The 19164-nt window shown below is 47.3% G+C and overlaps 1 protein-coding gene across 1 annotated transcript; it reads left to right on the top strand.

Moving 5' to 3' along the window:
• Positions 1 to 1728: 1728 nt before the first annotated feature.
• Positions 1729 to 18112, top strand: LOC135812733 (uncharacterized). Its single transcript, XM_065325986.1, has 6 exons — positions 1729 to 1983; positions 2759 to 3058; positions 4779 to 5078; positions 6503 to 6730; positions 15705 to 16021; positions 17703 to 18112. Exons 1-6 carry the CDS (start codon positions 1758 to 1760, stop codon positions 17703 to 17705), a joined length of 1374 nt encoding a protein of 457 aa, XP_065182058.1. The 5' UTR covers positions 1729 to 1757; the 3' UTR covers positions 17706 to 18112.
• The last annotated feature ends 1052 nt before the right edge of the window (positions 18113 to 19164 follow it).

Genomic DNA, 19164 nt, shown 5'->3' with positions numbered 1-19164 from the left:
GCGATGGGCATGTCTGAGGTCTGAGGTCTGAGGTGTGTGTGTATGTGTGTGTGTGTGTGTGTGTACCCCAGCAAGTGTAGGGTGTGCATAGGTAACTGTCTTGGCCATTTTATGCTGATGTGCTCCATGTGGTGTAGACCAGGTGTGCATTGGTGGTCGATTCACATGGCTTAGCAGGATGTGTGGATTTGACAGTTTTCTGGCACTAGACTTCACCTGTCTCATTCAGATCTTGTCCGCTATCGTTGCTATACGAGGAAATGTGTGGGGGCATTTGCAGATTTGCATGCTTCTCTTGCGATGGGCGAATGCATGGTGCAGGGTACATGGTGTATATATGTGTGTGTGTGTGTGTGTGTGTGTGTGTGTGTGTGTGTGTGTGTGTGTGTCCCATATGGTGCAATGGTATGTGCAGCGATTTCCAATCGATAGGTTGCGGGTTCGATTCCCGACGATTATGGTCACACACGTCTTTCTTCTCTTTCTCAGACTCCTCCTGACTTTTCTTTCATTCTCCTGGGTGGTTACCAACAGCCAGTGCATGCCGGTGTATGTGGTGTGATGTGTGTGCGGGAAAAATGAAGAAATGAAAAGAACGAAAATAGGGATTCATTGGCCAGGAAAAGCCACTTCATAGCTGTGTGGTGTAGACCAGGCTGAATAGTGGCGGCCAATTCTTCAGCCCTGCAAGCTGATGAATGGTGCAATCCCAGCACAAGTTGCTATGGCTTCTGTTGTAGCATCGCTATCATCGCCTCCGGCGATGGGCGTCCAATGGTCCAATGGTGTGTGTGTGTGTGTGTGTGTATGAATGTGTGTGTGTGTGTGTATGTATGTGTGTGTGTTTGTGTGTGTGTGTGTGTGTGTGTGTGTGTGTGTGCGTGCGTGTGTGTGTGTGCATGCGTGTGTGTGTGTGTGTGTGTGTGTGTGTGTGTGTGTGTGTGCATGTGCGTGCCTGTGAGGGGTGTTTTGTGTGTCTTGTAGCAACGCACTTGGTCCGTCACATAATACATGCTTGATGTCACAGTTGGTGCATAGCAAAAAGCTTTTGCTATTAAGTTGATTGCTCCAACAAGGAACACACGCTTCTTGCCGAACTTGACACTTCACTGATTCCCGACAGCCAACCGGAGCACACGAGGAGCACGTCACACCTTCCACTTGGCAAACCTGCAAGAAAGCACCACTCCCTGCTCAATACACAACGTTTCGGGGAATTCACCCCTCATCAGTTGAGCTTGAGTAGGCTGAGCAAGATTGTGTCTGGGATACAAACTTACAGAGACGCTTTGTTTTCAGTGCTACAAACACCTCGTGAAGCCCCCAGGTAGCAGCGTGAGTCAGAGCCGCTCATGGAGTTGTGCTAAACAGACGTTGAGAGCCAGTAGCTAATCAAAACGCTGTCACCTCCAGCAACTAGTCGCACGTCCGCATGAGGGACAACAATACGAACTTAGAATTTGCGACTTTCATTACCTCAGAGCATTGCATGGATGAGATCCTACACGCCTTGTTTTCCACAGTGCTACAGAGCTGGTTGTAACTGTCGAGGTAAAATATTCAAACGGTTTGCACTCCTGAAAAGGCACGTATTTTGAGGCTACCCACTTCCATGTTTCCTTCACACCCCGAATTGTTCCTATTTTCTTTTAAACAGACTCTATTTGTGCCACTTTCTCTTCTGCTTTTCAGTTCCCAGAGAGAGCTTTCTTCCTGTAGACATCCCTCTCTTCAACTCCACAGTGTCCGTTCCCTTCATGCACCAGGTGGACTGGACCACTGCTGTTGGCGAGTGCAGATTCAGAGGTGGCTACTTGCCCAACACAAAGGCTGTAGACACTTGGAAGAAAAAACTCAGGGCAAAGTTAGGCCTGCGTCCCAGGATAAATAATATTGCCAGCAATTACCATATGGCTAATGCAAGAGACCCTGCACAGAGTAAATTTGTCTTGTGCGAAACTCCCAAGGAATACAGAAATTATGGTGAGTATGAAAATGACATAACCTCCTACCCCTCTCCTGGTGTCTCTCTCCCTCCCTCCCTCCCTCTCCTCTCCTCCCGTTCCCTCCCCTCCCTCCCCTCCCCATCCCTCACCTCCCCCTCCCTTTCCCCCTCCCTCCCCTCCCCTCCCTCCCCTCCTCCACTCCCCTCCCTCTCCCCTCTCCCCTCTACCTCCCCTATTTTCTCCCTCCCTCCCCTCCCTCCCCTCCTTTCCCTCCCTCCCCTCCCTCCCCCCACTCCCTCTCCTCTGTCCCTCCGTCCCTCCGCTCCCCTTAGTCTCTCCCTCTCCCTCCCCCTCTGTCTCTCCCTTCCCTCCCTCCCCTCCCTCCCTCAAGTTCTTTAAGATTATGGCATTCAGATCTGCATCTCTTCGCCTGGCCCTGTGTAGACTATTGCATCCTTTAATTTCTCATTTTTACACTGTTTTGCTTACTGCCAGGGCTGCAATCCCCCCCCCCCCCCCCATCCCTCCATATTGGCCTATATTCCCTGGCCACGGGAAGGTGAAATCAATGAAATTGTAAGGAAATGATAGGCAGCTGGTTTGCTCAGAGTTAGAATGCATGATTTGAATCTGTTGCCAGTTTTGTAAGTTCAAACAGATCAGCACCCTACATATCGCACATTTGTGTCAGAACGTGTGTACCGGTATGTGTGTGTGTGTGTGTGTGTGTGTTTGTGTGTGTGTCTGCGTCTCTGTCTCCACATGAGAACTGTTTGCATTTGGTTTGCTTTTTTGTGGACCTGGTCTCACAGACACGACACTGGTGTCCACGGACTGCAGCAGACACACTCGCCTTATACTTCCCAATGTTCAACCTGCCAGTATGGTGTTGGATGATGCCAAGAGGGAATGCAAGTATTGGAATGGAGAACTAGTAACCAGCGGAGTAGGTGGGCTCGAGAACTGCCTACTGCAGTTCTACAGGGCAATTCCAGGTCACCACACCCCAAAGGATCTGTGGTCAGGCCATAATATCAACTCAATCCCTGAAACACCTCGGGAGGGTCTGCAGAAAGCATACATACCTGTGTGTAGGGTGCCCATTAAGTATGGTACGTAGCTCAGTCAACCGTGGTCTCAGTCAACTGTGGTATCTGTACGCTGATCTCAGTCAATTGTAGTATCAGTACTGTGGTGTTGGCTGTTCATACTGCATTCAGCTAGCACCAAACACGTGGTTTTCGTTGTATTTCCGTACTCACGTGTGTGTGTGTGTGTGTGTGTGTGTGTGTGCGCGCGCACGCGAGGGCGTGCGCGCGTGTGGACATAAATGCATGTGTGCATATCTACGCGCATCTACCCGTCGCACACAGGCACACATAATTATCTTGGACTCAGTAGGCAGTCGGGTCACTGTAGGCAGTCAGGTCACTGTAGGCAGTCGGGTCATTGTAGGCAGTCGGGTCACTGTAGGCAGTCGGGTCACTGTAGGCAGTCGGGTCACTGTAGGCAGTCGGGTCACTGTAGGCAGTCGGGTCACTGTAGGCAGACGGGTCACTGTAGGCAGTCGGGTCCCTGTTGGCAGTCGGGTCACTGTAGGCAGTCGGGTCACTGTTGGCAGTCGGGTCACTGTAGGCAGTCGTGAGTCCAGTTTGCAGTCTAAATCCCGTAAAGAGTCTGATGGTGTGCCGCTAGAAGTCAGTAAGCAGTCAGATTTTCCAGTACGCAGGCGAAGGCCTACAGAACACCCCTACGAACACAGAACTAACTTCCTATCCTACTGCGAATACTTTGTGCAAGTACATGAAGTCAAGATGATGTGTTTGACTGTTTTGCCGTGAATGCGGGGACAAGTATTTACACAGCTTTGTTTGTGTTTGATACAAAGAGGACGCGGCAAAGCACAAGTCACGTACTAGGATTTAGGTGGACAGTTTGGATTTTCTCTTCGGCGCAGCCGTGCTTCAAATATCCTGCTGCTGGAGGCCGCATCTCACTCTTCTGTGTAGCGTCAAGACGTCAACGAACACGCAGGGATCACTTCACTAGGAAAGGCTGTGAACGCTGAGATTCAAAGCGATACGTTCCCAACCTGACTAGTATTTTCCAGGACCGGAACAATCATTTGCCGAAGTCGTTGATGGTCATCGACGAGGCCCTGACTTTCTATGATCAGAAGAGGCGCCAGAACTAGTGGAGACTCCAATGTCTTGAAGCAGAAGTGAAAATGGATAGGTTGAAATCCCAGATGTTGCAATACACTGCTGCTATGCAAATGTAGCCTGTATTTGTACCGCAGGCCACGCCGGCGAATTTTTCTTCCCTTCCTGGGACAGCTGACTGCATGCTGCATGCATGATATCCAGCATGTATTTCTTCTTGCTCTGTATGGATGTATTGGTTGAAAAAAATATAAGCACGGTCTCCAATATAAGCGCGGTCTCCAATATAAGCGCGGTCTCCAATATAAGCATGGGGTAGAGGGGTGTTGAAAAAATATAAGCACGGCGCTTATAATAGAGAATATACGGTAATAGATGATCAAAAGAGTGCCAGGAGATAAACTTCTAAAGAAAATGCAATATGAGGTGACACTACATATTCCACGGAATTCCGCTACGGTGAAATCAATGTTCTCTGGCATCCAGTTGTTTCAGGTTCGGACCCCACTTATGGAAGGAACGGGGGAGGGGGAGGGGGGGGGGGGTCTCTGTACCAATATGCAAGGGTTAAACAGCTTTATCCATCACAAGCACTGTTGTATACATCATTCATTCCATCATTCTCGTTTTCTGTGTGCTCACACCCTGTTTGATCGTACTCCTTGTGCAGTTAAGTTCTGGTGTGCACAAACCAACTCCGATCTATCCATTCGAGAAAATCCTCAGACCAAAACGCTGCTCGAAGCAAGGGAACATTGCCGGAGCGGGTTCTCTGCGGACGGGAATGGAAACCCATATGGTGAAGATGGCCGCATTGTTAGCCAATTGTCCGTCGAAATGCAATGCCTGACCACCTACCTCAAGCAAGTCCAGAAAGAATCCATTGAAGGCAATGTTTGGATTGACGGTGATCGAGCTAGTCCTCCAACGCAGAAGAAATATGTCGTTTGTGAATACAGAGGAGCGTTCAGTAAGTGTCCCACAGAATGAAACCACGGTCAGTGTTGGGCCCGGTGGTACCCTTTCTGTTCGGATATTTTTTATTACCCAGAGGCGAGTAGCGATTACCTAATCATAAAGTGGTTCTTTGAAAATCCGGAATTTTGTGTGCTACGGAAATTCTGCTGGGTTAAAGGGAGGGTGCTGGATGAGCAAGTCTTCGCGTATGTGAGTGCACAGTTGTTAGTGGGTTCATCAAGATCAGACATACCAAGATTTTCTGGTGGAGATAGAACTGCTAAACCAGTCGCTGCGTTCCAAGACTCGACTCCAGCCAAACACGAAATCCATCGTAACAGGCAGACTGGGCATACATAGAATATGGCCGTGTCACGTGCGAGGACCTATCATCCGTACGCTACACACTGCAGAGCAGAAGTATGACGTAGATGTCGCCGTGCAGCGGTGTAGTAGACGTGCCTGACGGTTGGCTTGAACTGCATACATGTATATGCATGCATGACAGGTATACATGTGCATGCACATCTGCAAACCATAAGCATAATGTTATGCACATGCAAATCTGCAATGAATTTCTGGCATTTTGATAAATATGGCATATCAAGTGTGAAGTTTGGGTTTAGTGACAGGTCGAATAGATCCAGTGCTGCCTATTAAAAATTTAATAAATAATAATAATAATAAATAATTTTCACCCAAAATCTGACACCTTTTACCGCTAAGCCTGGTCACATTGTGCGAATTTTTCCTATTAATAGCAAATTTTTCAAAGAATTCAAAATATCGCCCAAAATAAGAAGAAATTTCGCTTAGTTGCCATGGTAACCAACACGGCGCCCAGCATGCAGCAGTTCTCATGAATTTTGTAATGCATGAATGCTTTTAGAAGCGCATGTACAGTGATTTGTGCATTCCGTTGCTCTCAAAAGTGAAAATACAGGGCTTCTGCATGGGAAAGTACTGACCCCTGACATTTTTGGCTGCTTTCGGACATAACCTTTTTCGGACCGGTTTTCGGAAGAGCCTTCAAAAATCGGACAGTTTGGCAGCACTGTATATCATACCTGCAACGTATCCCGATTTTTGGGGATTATCTACTGCACATCATTGCTACCCTGTCCAATGCCACACTGAACATCTTTGCTACCCTGTCCAATGCCACACTGTACATCATTGCTACCCTGTCCAATGCCACACTGTACATCATTGCTACCCTGTCCAATGCCCCACGGTACATCATTGCTACTCTGTCCAACGCCGCACCATAGATTGGCAACATTATCAGAAAGAATAACAGGAACAAATGCAGTACTAAGGTAGCCGCGCCATCTTCAAGAATCTTTTCCGTGCATTGCCGCACATGCCTGCACCCTTTGACCATACTGGCTTTTGTACATCTTTACAGCGGGCATCTGTCTTTTTCTGTGTTTGCAGCGGACCTGCTTTGCAAGAAGACAAAATCTCGATACAGCCCGTTCCCCTTGGTCAAGAAGAGCTACGACGGTGCCGTAACAGAATGTAAACGTCGAAAATACACTGGGCTGATGACTAAAACTGATGGCTGTGAGATTCCTTCTTTCTTCAGGCTAAATATGGACGCCTTTTGGTGGAAAAACTCTTTGGCACGCCACATTGGCGAAAGACTCGTCATCTGTGAACGGTGTAAGCTGTGATACTGCATTGCTATTGGTCGTGGTGGTGGTGCTGCTGCTGCTTTTGCTGCTGCTGGTACTGCTGCTGGTACTGCTGCTGGTACTGCTGCTACCATTGTTGTTGCTACTGCTGCTGTTACTGTTGCATCTACTGCCATTGTTGCTGCTTCTAGTGTTGTTGCTGCTATTGCTGCTGCTTCTGTATTTTTCGTTCAGAAAGTAGTGGACATCACGCAACTGTGTTGTAAATAAAAGTGGTTTGTCAACTGACAATCGCTCTATTTAGTTACAAGTAGGGCTGAAAGGATCATTCAATAACGATCAACCAATATCACTAACGATTCATATATTGGTATTATCGATTCTTGTCGGCTCTACCCGTGTACCTCGAACGCCAGTTTCAACTTTCACACCAAGGTTCAACTCGAGTGACAGGACTGCACCCAAAAAAGGTCAAACAGGCTAGTAAGTTGTACCCTGCAGGCATGGTGACCAGGTGACTGGTGTACGCAGGAGCACGTGACCGCTTGTTCAACCATGTTCGATTGGGAATAAAGGAGGAACGCTGCATCGCAGCCTTTTCGGACCAAAACCAGTCGACTCAGCGTCCAAAAGACTGCAACATATGGGCCAATCGCGCTCATCTGTGCTTTTATAAGAACGAAATGGCGCTTTTAGTGACATTTTGCACACAAATTCCCATCTAGTAGGGCGCAGTCACCCAGTTTCGGTGGAAGTGCGCGAGTTCGATTGGGATTCAAGTAGGAAGGGAGCGTCTCAGCTTCCTCGGACCAAGACCATTCGACTCAGCACCCCGAAGACTACAACTGGTGAAAATTTGATTTTAGGGTATACTTCCCCTTTAAAACGATCGATATGCGAGTTATCGGTATAATTGTTTCAGCGCTAACTTACAAGTCACTCTTGGCGCATGCCCCGGGTTGAAAACTCTTTTATTATTGATGTCGAAAACTTATTGACGTTTCGGGCCAGTCACCCATCGTCAGGTATATCTGTATTTTTGATGTTATAATTAGTGTTGAAACGAGCGTATCTATAACAAACGAGCGATCGGTTCCACTAACGAGCAAGCTATCGAGCGAGCTAACGAGTTTCACTGATGTGGAAAAATTGTTTTTAAAAATATACAAGTATTTTTTCTAAGTTAGATTTTTTTCAGCTGGTTCAAATCGTCACCGCCGGCATTTGGGATTGCTGCTGCTTCACTTCAGACTGCTGTTTGGTGTCGAGATGTCTTTTCAGCGCCGTTGTTGAGTAGCCTTTGTAACCGTTTTGCAAAGATTGCAAGTAGCCCTGGTCTTCGCAGCATCGCGGGAGAAAACTTCCAAACGACTGAGCGTAACTTCACTCAAATGGAGAGGTGACCGAAGCATATCCTGCGACAGGTTAGCAGATGCGGAACAAGACATCAGTAGAGTCCACCAAAGCTGCAACGGCAACTGAAACAACTCAAGTGTCGTGCAGGCATACAGTCACCGTAACTGCGAGTGATTTTCACTTTGCGCGGGACTGGACACTCGATCGACCAGGGAGTCGGAAAATATTTTTACGACTCCCCAGTCGACATGTACTGTCATGTGTACGGAGTACGGTGTACGGTGTTCGTTAGTGCAAACGAGCTGGCCGCACAAACGAGCCGAGTTTCTGGCGAGCGAGCTAACGAGTATCCGGTGAGATCGTTTCAACACTAGTTATAATGTTTTTGAGGCTGTTGTTGTTGGTGTTTGCTTGTTTGTTTTCACATGATGACCAGTGGCCATTACGAGATTATACAAAAAGGTGCAGGCCCGTCGCACCGAGTTTGGAGGTGGGGTGGCCATGGAAGGGTGATGCGGGGTCCCCCCTCCCCCCCCCCCACCCTCGTGGATTTCGATTCCAAAATTGAAGTTAATTGTAAGCATTTCAGGGCATTTGACGCCATTCCAGTGTAAATCAGAGAGTCGTCATATTTGACGACTCTTGGGTGTGACAACAATGAAAGACTTTTTTTGTAGAAAAGAGAAGAAAACACAAGAGAACGAGTTAATCAGCAACTATCCACGACTGTTCCAAGATGATAAACAGTCAGAAAGTGCATCTTGTTACAGTCATGGATAGCTGCTGCATAATTCTTTCTCATATGTTTTCTTCTCTTAAAAAAAATTTTTTTTTACTGGCACAGTATCCGAGTTAAAAGACTTTTTGATTCTGCAAAAAAACCAAGAAGACGCTACGTTCGAGGACAAGGATTATTCGCCACGTTTGCGCTGAGCTGCGATCACCACGCCCCGTTGCAGTGTGCTGCAAAAACAAATGTGTGAACATGAGCCCTCTATTAAATTGTCGTTCCTGGATGTTTTAGTCGAGAAGAGCCCAGTTGGCGTATCGAAATACGTGTACCAGGCAATATATCACGTCTTGTCTGTAATTTTGTTAACTTTGCATTTCAAATTTGTTCCGCGGAAAATTTGAATGGTGAGCTCGAGTTGCTATGGACTGCCTTTGTCAAAAAGCGGTTACCCGGAACAGCTATTAAGCACATTGATAACATCCAGTATCACACGGCGAGAACCCACCATCGGCCCTGCTCTCTGTCCACTTTAAGTATGTCTCCCGTACAAGGGACAGGAGTCAGAACAGTTGCGTCGTACCGTTTAATCAACTGTTCGCGACGCATATTATGCGGTCAAAGTCTGAACAGTTTTTACAAAGATACGGTGCGTTCACGGTGCTTGAGGTTGTTCTACCAACCCTTTAACTCGGCCATATCCCCTCCACTGCTTTGGCTGCCATCGCTATGTGCATCTCCGTGCGTTTTTGCTGGCGTTTGCACCATGATAGTTTGTGGTAGAAAAGGAAAAGAAAAAAAAGGCCCAGTGCATTGTTTTGAATGTCCGATATGTTGGTAGAACTGTCCAGCAACTGAGCGCACAAATCCAAGCAACATGTAACCTTGTGGATGTTGTCAGAGTATGCCAAACGCATACGTCCTAGACATGGTAGACCACGGTAACACCCAGAGGCGAAAGTGACTCAGATAAATGGAAGCCTACTTCCTGCAGCGGTGGCGCCCTCCCTGTCAGCGCGGCAGCAGTGCCGGGAAATTCAGCATCACCCCCAGTGCCCATTGCAGCCATCAGTGACTCGATACCGACGACAAAGGTGGTGTAGAATAGTGATCATGCCTCGTGACCAATACGAACTGACTGTTGCCTATTGGCTAATAGGTAACGGATCAACCTCACCTCGTCTTCATGCAATAAGGACTCCAGCACTGCTACGAGTTTCTCCTGTCGAACTATGTCAAGGTTTTTGACATGTTTATTCCAAAGATGTGAAGTGTCGGCCTGCAACGTTGAGTACTTGCTGCAAACCAACGATGAAAACAGGCAACATCTGCAGTGGAGCATCCTGGTCGAAATCCACCGTAGGTGGTAGCCAGGAACTGGTTGGCAAGTTGCATGATTCGGCGGAGTGTAATGAGCGATGCCATGCTTCCGAAGTGCAGCAGGTGAAAGTATTGGCCGAAGACTGGTGGCCGGACCGGCCGACTTTCCAGGCTCCTGAAATGGGATAAGAATTCCACTGCCGATATTGATAGGGTCATGTTGTTGAAACATTCGGTTAATCAAGGATGAGAGGAAGGGGGCAATAGTGGCAGCAGCACTGTAGTTTCTGGTTAGTCCAGAAAAAATGAAATTGAATTTGTTTGTGAATTTTCACGTCGTGTTGTCAGAAATTTGATTTGAACCCATGCCAAATTTACATGGACCGGAACAATAAAAGAAAATTAATTCAGCTGTCTGTGTGACTAGGGTGTGTGATTGCACGTCAGCAGAGCCACTCAGTTTCAAATTGTGAACGGAAGTGTGAGCTGAGTCGACATGTGAAACAGTTTTACTGCAAAAAGTGTGGTTGTGTGTGTGTCCCTTTTTAATGAAATCGCCCATGTGATAGCTGATTATAGCTGGTTCACAAACGATGGTGATTCAGCTGAAATCGCTCATGTGATAGCTGATTATAGCTGGTTCACAAAGGATGGTGATTCAGCTGAAATCGCTCATGTGATAGCTGATTATAGCTGGTTCAGAAAGAATGGTGATTCAGCTGAAATCGCTCATGTGATAGCTGATTATAGCTGGTTCAGAAAGAATGGTGATTCAGCTGAAATCGCTCATGTGATAGCTGATTATAGCTGGTTCAGAAAGAATGGTGATTCAGCTGAAATCGCTCATGTGATAGCTGATTATAGCTGGTTCAGAAAGAATGGTGATTCAGCTGAAATCGCTCATGTGATAGCTGATTATAGCTGGTTCAGAAGGGATGGTGATTCAGCTGAAATTGCTCATGTGATAGCTGATTATAGCTGGTTCAGAAAGGATGGTAATTCAGCTGAAATCGCTCATGTGATAGCTGATTATAGCTGGTTCAGAAAGGATGGTAATTCAGCTGAAATCGCCCATGTGATAGCTGATTATAGCTGGTTCAGAAAGGATGGTAATTCAGCTGAAATCGCCCATGTGATAGCTGATTATAGCTGGTTCACAAAGGATGGTGATTCAGCTGAAATCGCTCATGTGATAGCTGATTATAGCTGGTTCACAAAGGATGGTGATTCAGCTGAAATCGCTCATGTGATAGCTGATTATAGCTGGTTCAGAAAGAATGGTGATTCAGCTGAAATCGCTCATGTGATAGCTGATTATAGCTGGTTCAGAAAGAATGGTGATTCAGCTGAAATCGCTCATGTGATAGCTGATTATAGCTGGTTCAGAAAGAATGGTGATTCAGCTGAAATCGCTCATGTGATAGCTGATTATAGCTGGTTCAGAAGGGATGGTGATTCAGCTGAAATTGCTCATGTGATAGCTGATTATAGCTGGTTCAGAAAGGATGGTAATTCAGCTGAAATCGCTCATGTGATAGCTGATTATAGCTGGTTCAGAAAGGATGGTAATTCAGCTGAAATCGCCCATGTGATAGCTGATTATAGCTGGTTCAGAAAGAATGGTAATTCAGCTGAAATCGCCCAAACCCTGCCTTACAATGACAGTCCTTGCATAGAATTATCTCAAAAATGAGTAAAATAGATGCTAGTACTGCCATCTTACAATACATACACAATGTACAAAAGTAGGATGATGATGATGATCATCATCATGATGTTCCTCTTTTTATTGAGTTCCAGTGCACTTTGTGTTCATTTTCCTCTCTTTTTTCATTCTAATTGAATTTTGATGTATTGCGTTTTTGCTTGCCCTTACAAGAGGCTGTTCAAATGATGATGAAGATGATTGATCCCACCTACCAACCCGGCAAATATATTGATTTTGATAAAAACGATTCAAAGCCTCTCAATTATTTTGTAATACTTCATGTATAGATATAAGAATAATAACAATAGTTACACTTTCACTCCAAACTAGCTCGGTGCAGCACCAATCACGGCAGGGGAACCCGACCCTCCACCATCGCCAAATCACAAAGCATGTGAACTGGACGGTGACGGGCCGACCGAGCACCCCTGACACACAACACAGCCGAACGTAGCAGCGAGAAAGACACCCGACAACGATAATAGCCCATCAACGGCGAATAGCTACCTCCCGAAGATTGAGATGATGATGATGATGATGATTTTTTTTAATTATTTTGTAATACTTAATGTATAGATATAAGAATAATAACAATAGTTACACTTTCACACTGGATGACGTCAAGTTCAGCAGGCTCGTGTTCTCGGGACGCATCAGGTATCTGGACCCGGCAGGGTCCTGGGAATGGATGAAATTGGGAATCCGTCCACAGGTGCTACAGTTCGTGAGGTATGGCTGGAGAAGCACCCCATCGCGACTCAGCCTTCCGAAGATGTCCTCCTTCCTGGTGAGCCGGCCGAAGCCAACAACATCTTGTTCCAGAGAATCACACCGGAGCTGATTCGTAAATTAAGCCGGCAGATGCACGAATCGTTGGACCCGTCCGGCCTGGATTCTGATGCATGGTGTAAAATGCTGACGTGTTTTAAGACGACCTCAGATACTCTCTACTCTGCATTGGCTGCTGCCGCACAATGTCTGTGCACGGTGACCGTGGAGCCAGAATCAATGTTGGGATTTACATCGGCTCGCCTGATTCCACTCGATAAACAACCAGGTGTGCGCCCAATCGCGGTCGGTGAGGTGCATAGGAGACTGATCTGCAGAGCTATTGCGAGGATCACGGAACACAACATCCTCCGCGTAACTGCACCCCACCAGACATGTGTTGGTGTTCCATCAGCCTGCGAAGCCTCAGTTCACGCAATGACTTCCATGTTCGCTGGACCTAATACGGAAGGAGTATTGTTGGTCGACACATCAAATGCGTTCAACTCGCTGAATCGTCAGGCCGCACTCCATAACGTTCCTTGCATCTACCCCGATCTAGGCAAAGTGTTTACCAACACCTACAGCTCGCCAATTCGCCTTTTCGTTGCTGGTGGAGGTGAGATATTGTCACAGGAAGGGATATGCCAAGGGGACCCATTGGCAATGGCAGTGTATGCTGTTGCCACAGCACCTCTGGTGAAGCACCTGGCAGCGGCTTGCCCGTCGGTCGTCCAGTCCTGGTATGCAGATGACGATGCGGCGGCGGATAGACTCCTGCAGCTCCGACAGTACTGGGATACTCTCGAACAGGCTGGCCGCGGATATGGTTACCATGCCAATGCAGCCAAGATCATCCTCGTTACGAAGCCAGAGCACCTCGATCGAGCGAGAGAGGTGTTTGACGGTACCGAGGTGACTATATCAGCCGAAGGAGCCCGTTACTTGGGCGGTGTGCTGGGATCGGCCAGGTATACGGAAGAATGTATATCCGCAAAGTCGCGTTGTTGGGCACAAGAACTCAAGTCTCTGGCTGGACTGGCGAGTACCCAGCCACACGCGGCATACGTGGTGTTAACCAATGGTCTGGCTGGCCGGTGGCAATACCATCTCCGTGCCACACAGCACAGCCCTGAGGTTCTTCAGGTACCTGGCCAGGTTATCGATTCGGAGCTTTTGCCAGCTCTCCTGGGCCATGAGTTAGACCCCAATAGCTCACAGCGGGAGCTTCTGTCTCTACCCACAAGATGTGGTGGTCTTGCTGTGCCGATTCTGCCTTCCCAGGCGCCTGTGGAGTAAGCGGCCTCAACAAAGATCACTGAGCCGTTCGTGTGCCTGATTGTACCGCCGGATACATTAACGTCTCCAGAAGAGGCACCTGCTGCTCCATACCAGTCCTCCACACAGCCTCTGACCGTTGCGGGCGCGGAACAGCCACACAACGTTCAGGGCCATTCTCCCGGGTTGATTCTATCGTCATCTCTACCCGATGATTTCCGCCTACATCCTGTACCACGGCCGGGATCACTAGCCTGGATGACGCAGCCGGAGGCTCGGGCGCCGATGTTACCCTTGATGCCATCGGGGATGTTCGACAGCGAGCATGTCAGTCACGTCAGCAGCGGCAAAAGAAACAGGAGGAAAGAGTGGCACAGTTGCGCCCCATGCTACCGCCGGCGCAACAGCTTTTGTTGGAAATGGCTGGTGAGAAGGATGTTTCAAATTGGTTATCCTCCATGCCGTCTTTCGTAACGCCCAGTTCAATCCTGAACAAATCGGATTTTCGTGATGCTGTTTGTATTCGATATGGTTTGTCATTGGAGGGAGTGTCCTGTTCCTGTATTTGTGGGCAAGACATGACAATAGATCATGCCATGAGTTGCCCGGCGGGTGGTTACCCAATTGCAAGACATAACAAGATCCGGGACATTCTGTCAGAAGCTATTCGGGAAATACTACGAGATCTGGAGAAGGAGCCTCTTCTCAAGCCGTTCGAAGGAGAAACACTACCACATCGAACTGCGAACCGGTCTTTGGAGGCGCGTCTGGATATCAGGGCGCGGGTCTTCTGGACCCGGCAGCAGGATGCCTTTTTTGATGTACGGGTAACTCACCCGAAGGCAAGCCTGCTGTCGCGTACAGACGTCCTTCGTCAACCGAAGACCCATGAACAGGCCAAAAAGAGAGAATATTGTGCCCATGTAAATATTGTAGAGAGAGCATCATTTACACCGTTAGTTTTCTCAACTTCATGCATGTGTGGGCGAGAGGGGTCTCGTTTTTTGAAAAAATTGGTATCGCTTGTTACATTATTCTGTAGTCATGGGACAACTTCGATCTGTATTGTCGCTGTGTTTGCTCCGCTGGTGTACTACTTGCATACGTGGTTCACGGGCATCATACAAGCGCCAGCGCCACAGCTTTTTAACAAGCTGCCATACACTTAGAGCACGTTGATGTGTAGGTCTTCTCCGATTGGTGGCCTCATACTCATTGTGTTCAACTGCACTTTGCGTTCCTTTTTATATTTAGTTCCAGTGCACTTTGTGTTCACTTTGCTCTCTTTGTTCATTCTAATTGAATTTTGATGTATTGCTTTTTTGCTTGCCCGTACAAGAGGCTGTTCAAAATTTATTTAAAATTAATGATGATGATGATGATGATGATTTTTTTGTAATGATTATGTGGGATTAATATCTTACATTAGACAATACTTGAAGTATATTTTTGATACAATATCAGCAATCATCCAATATTTATCTGACACAATAATATTCTTAATTTACACAAGAGAGAGTTTGGAAGCTTCTCTTCGGACAGTGAAGCACACCACAAGTTGACTATTCTTAATTTAACTCAATTCAATGGTTTCCCGACTATATTGACATATTCATTGATCATAATCTATTCAGTTTTCTCTGGATTGCACGTAAAAGAGGCCCTTATAATGATGATGATGATGATGATTATGACGTGTGTGTGTGTGTGTGTGTGTGTGTGTGTGTGTGTGTGTGTGTGTGTGTGTGTGCGTGTGCGTGTGTGTGTGTGTGTATGTATGCGTGTTTGTTTGTGCTTGTGTGTGGCCGTGCTTGGTTACATGCACATATGTTGAACTTGCAGTATTCCAATGTATTTCATTCGATGATGGGACACGTCCTCATACCTCAACACTACACTATTTCCCTGCAAAGTCTGGCAAGAACTACGGGGAAGCTCTACAGTTTTGCGCTGCCAATGGCATGCACCTTCCATTTTACTATGAAAGGCATTGTGTGACCACATTCTTATCTGAAAAGTTGGGAATTCAAGGGTTTGGTTGGATTCAAAGGCCTCCCCTTGGTGACCACGCTATTGTAAGCCAATCATTATCAAATGGCAAACCTCAGTGGATCCGCTCCAACAGAAAGTTGGTGATTGTCGTCTGCATTCTACCCAGTGTAAGTGATCATGATCGTTATCAATTACCCGTGCCCCCCCCCCCCTCCCCCACACACACACCAGGCAGGCACCGTGGGTTGTTGCCCCTCCCCCTCCCCCTCCCAGACCATGGTTGAGATACAAGAGGTATCTGGTTCAAGTCCTGCCTGGGAGCGTTAATTCCGGCCGTGCTGCTGCCCACAGTCAACTGGAAACTTGTGGCCCGTCACAAGGGTACATGGATGTGGCAAATGGGGTTTCTCGGCATTTGCGCCAGTGGTTGTGAGACCTATCCCCTCACCCCCATCGTTAGGCACTACATCGTCCTCTAGTGTTTACTGGGTGTTAGCGGCCGTCGTGAGTTCCCTTCGGAAACGGACACGATCATTTACTTTTTACACAACACACACACACATACACACATACACACACAGACAGACACACACACACACACACACGCACACACACACACACTCACACACACACACACATACACATACACACATGCACATACACACATACACACACAAACGCTCATGGCCAGTAGATAGGGTACCGTATTTCCCCGTAAGTTAGTACATACTAACTTTCGAACTTAGCAGCCACATGAGTACTAAGGCTGTGTTTACATGAGAAATTTCAACCCGGGTCGAGTTCAGCCCGGGTTGAAAGTCTGTACGATAGACAAAAGAGGTGAGCGTTTACATGAAGTCAGTTGACCCGGGTCAAATACTGATATGCCGCCAAAAGTCTACTTCTACAGTCCTGTATGGTCATGTGAATCCGATCGCGCGAAATTTGCATCTGCAGTGCCGTTCAAACCTGGCGCGAGATACGCACAGAAGTACGTTTGTACGATTTCCTTGACCCGGGTTGATTTCAACCCGGGGCGAAATTTCAACCTGGGTCAAGCGCAATGCGTCATGTAAACGCGCCATTCATTTTATGCACATGGCGGGTTGAAAGCTGACCCGGGTCGAACTCAACCCGGGTTGAAACGCCTCATGTAAACACCGCCTAACTTTCTGGGTGGCACTATCTTTCGGGAGTACTTTTTTATCGGGGGTAAATGACACACAGTGGGAAGCCTGTGCAACTCTTGTGTCTGTGCTTATGATGTATGTTTTGTACGGTGTCTGTACATGTAGGACGGGTACGAACTTACTACCTTTCGGGGGGAACTGTCCTTCGGGGTGATAACCTCTGCAGTGGAAAGTGTGTTTTTTATAGGGGGGTACTAAGTCATTGGGGAGAACTAACTTACGGGGAAATACGGTACCGTACATGCTTGGAGAGCGCACGCAACGCGATGAATGTGATCGCCGCAATTGAACGTTTGCTTGTGGGGTATTGGTATCCAGTAAGACCTGGCGATTATTGATACACTCATGATGTTGATTATCCAGGGTGCTCTGATATCCATCATGGTGGCACCAACCCATGCCCATATTATCCCTTTAAATATCAGACGGTTTTGGGTGAGACCTCATGTGTTTTGGACTCTTGGTGAGGATGCATGCGGAGCTAAGAGTATTAATTTTGAGTGTGCTTTACGAGGCTTGCCGCGGTCTTTGAGTTGTGGAGTGGCGTTAAATTAACTTTTTGTAATGTTTGCTTTCTTTCTCCCACGTGTTTTGTCCGTGTGTGTCTGTGTGTGTTCGTGTGTGTGTGTCTGTGCATAACTCTGTGTATCTGCTGCAGTGAGAGGAATGCGCTGACTCTACATTGTTGTGGGCACTTGCATGATGGATGCCCGTCAACTTTCCTCCCGAACTGTTTTGGAGCAGAATGTGGAGTCGTGGAGGGGTCTCAACCTGCCTACCTGGGCACACACGAACCTGCAGACGATGTGGAGACTACCTGGGCACACATGAACCTGCAGACGATGTAAACACTACCTGGGCACACATGAACCTGCAGACGATGTGAAGCCTACCTGGGCACACATGAACCTGCAGACGATGTGAACACTACCTGGGCACACATGAACCTGCAGACGATCTGAAGCCTACCTGGGCACACGTGAACCCGAACACACAATGCGATTTGCACGACAGCCACTCTAGGCTGGCGAACCGGCTGCTCCACACATCTATATACATTTTTCCATATTCTCCTGCTTCATAATTATTATGATTGATGATTGATTGATTTTATTTTACTTTGCAAGTTCAAACGGGTTCCTGGCCCAGTTATATGAAAGCGAAGGATAGAATTTGCCAAAATCCTAATGAGCAACAGCATAGGCAGTATTATCATTGAAGTGGAGTACTATGCGAGCGAGAATACTGAGAAGAAAGGAACGTGTCAAAACCTGACGAAACACAACCTATTTCAGGCATACATAAGGAAGGCAGGCTAGCTTCAAATCTTGCAATCTGGATACGATGCGCACCTCTCTAGGCAAACTGTTCCACAGCAATGCTCCTGCGGTGGCGAATCTCGTTTGGCCACACCGACTGTGAGCTGGCTGGCTGAGCAGACCATTGGCATGCTGATGGCGCGTACTTCTGCCGATGCATGCTGCTGGTTTGAGAAGCTGGGCTAGAGCAAGGCTAGTGGAGTCATTTAGACAACGCCAGATGAAGATCAGGAGCTTTTGTCTAAAAAGTTCAGTGACGCAGTAAATCAAGTTGGCAGCCAGGAGGGGCTGCATCGCGGAACATGGCGGGCTGCCATCAATGCATCGGATCGCCCGGTTTTGCATGGCTTGCAGACGCTGAAGTTGGGTCACGCGGAGGGCTGCAGAGAAGCTGCAGGCACTATATATAATATTCTTCCGCACTCCCATCCTAAAGCAGAGGGTACTTCTGAATGTAGCTAGAAAGGCCCTTTGCCTTCTTCTTCTTCTTCTTCTTCTTCTTCTTCTTCTTCTTCTTCTTCTTCTTCTTCTTCTTCTTCTTCTTCTTCTTCTTCTTCTTCTTCTTCTTCTTCTTCTTCTTCTTCTTCTTCTTCTTCTTCTTCTTCTTCTTCTTCTTCTTCTTCTTCTTCTTCTTCTTCTTCTTCTTCTTCTTCTTCTTCTTCTTCTTCTTCTTCTTCTTCTTCTTCTTCTTCTTCGAAGGTCGAAGAAGCCACGTCAGTCCAAATGCCTAACTGAGCTCTACATCAAACGCCGTGCACTGCGTAAGCAATATCGAAGGAGAGATAGGCTTGCCGCCTATGA

Source organism: Sycon ciliatum, chromosome 3 (assembly GCF_964019385.1).
Source record: "Sycon ciliatum chromosome 3, ocSycCili1.1, whole genome shotgun sequence".
NCBI lineage: Eukaryota > Metazoa > Porifera > Calcarea > Leucosolenida > Sycettidae > Sycon > Sycon ciliatum.
Note: the sequence above shows the minus strand (reverse complement) of the source record. Positions and strands in the feature narration are given on the sequence as shown.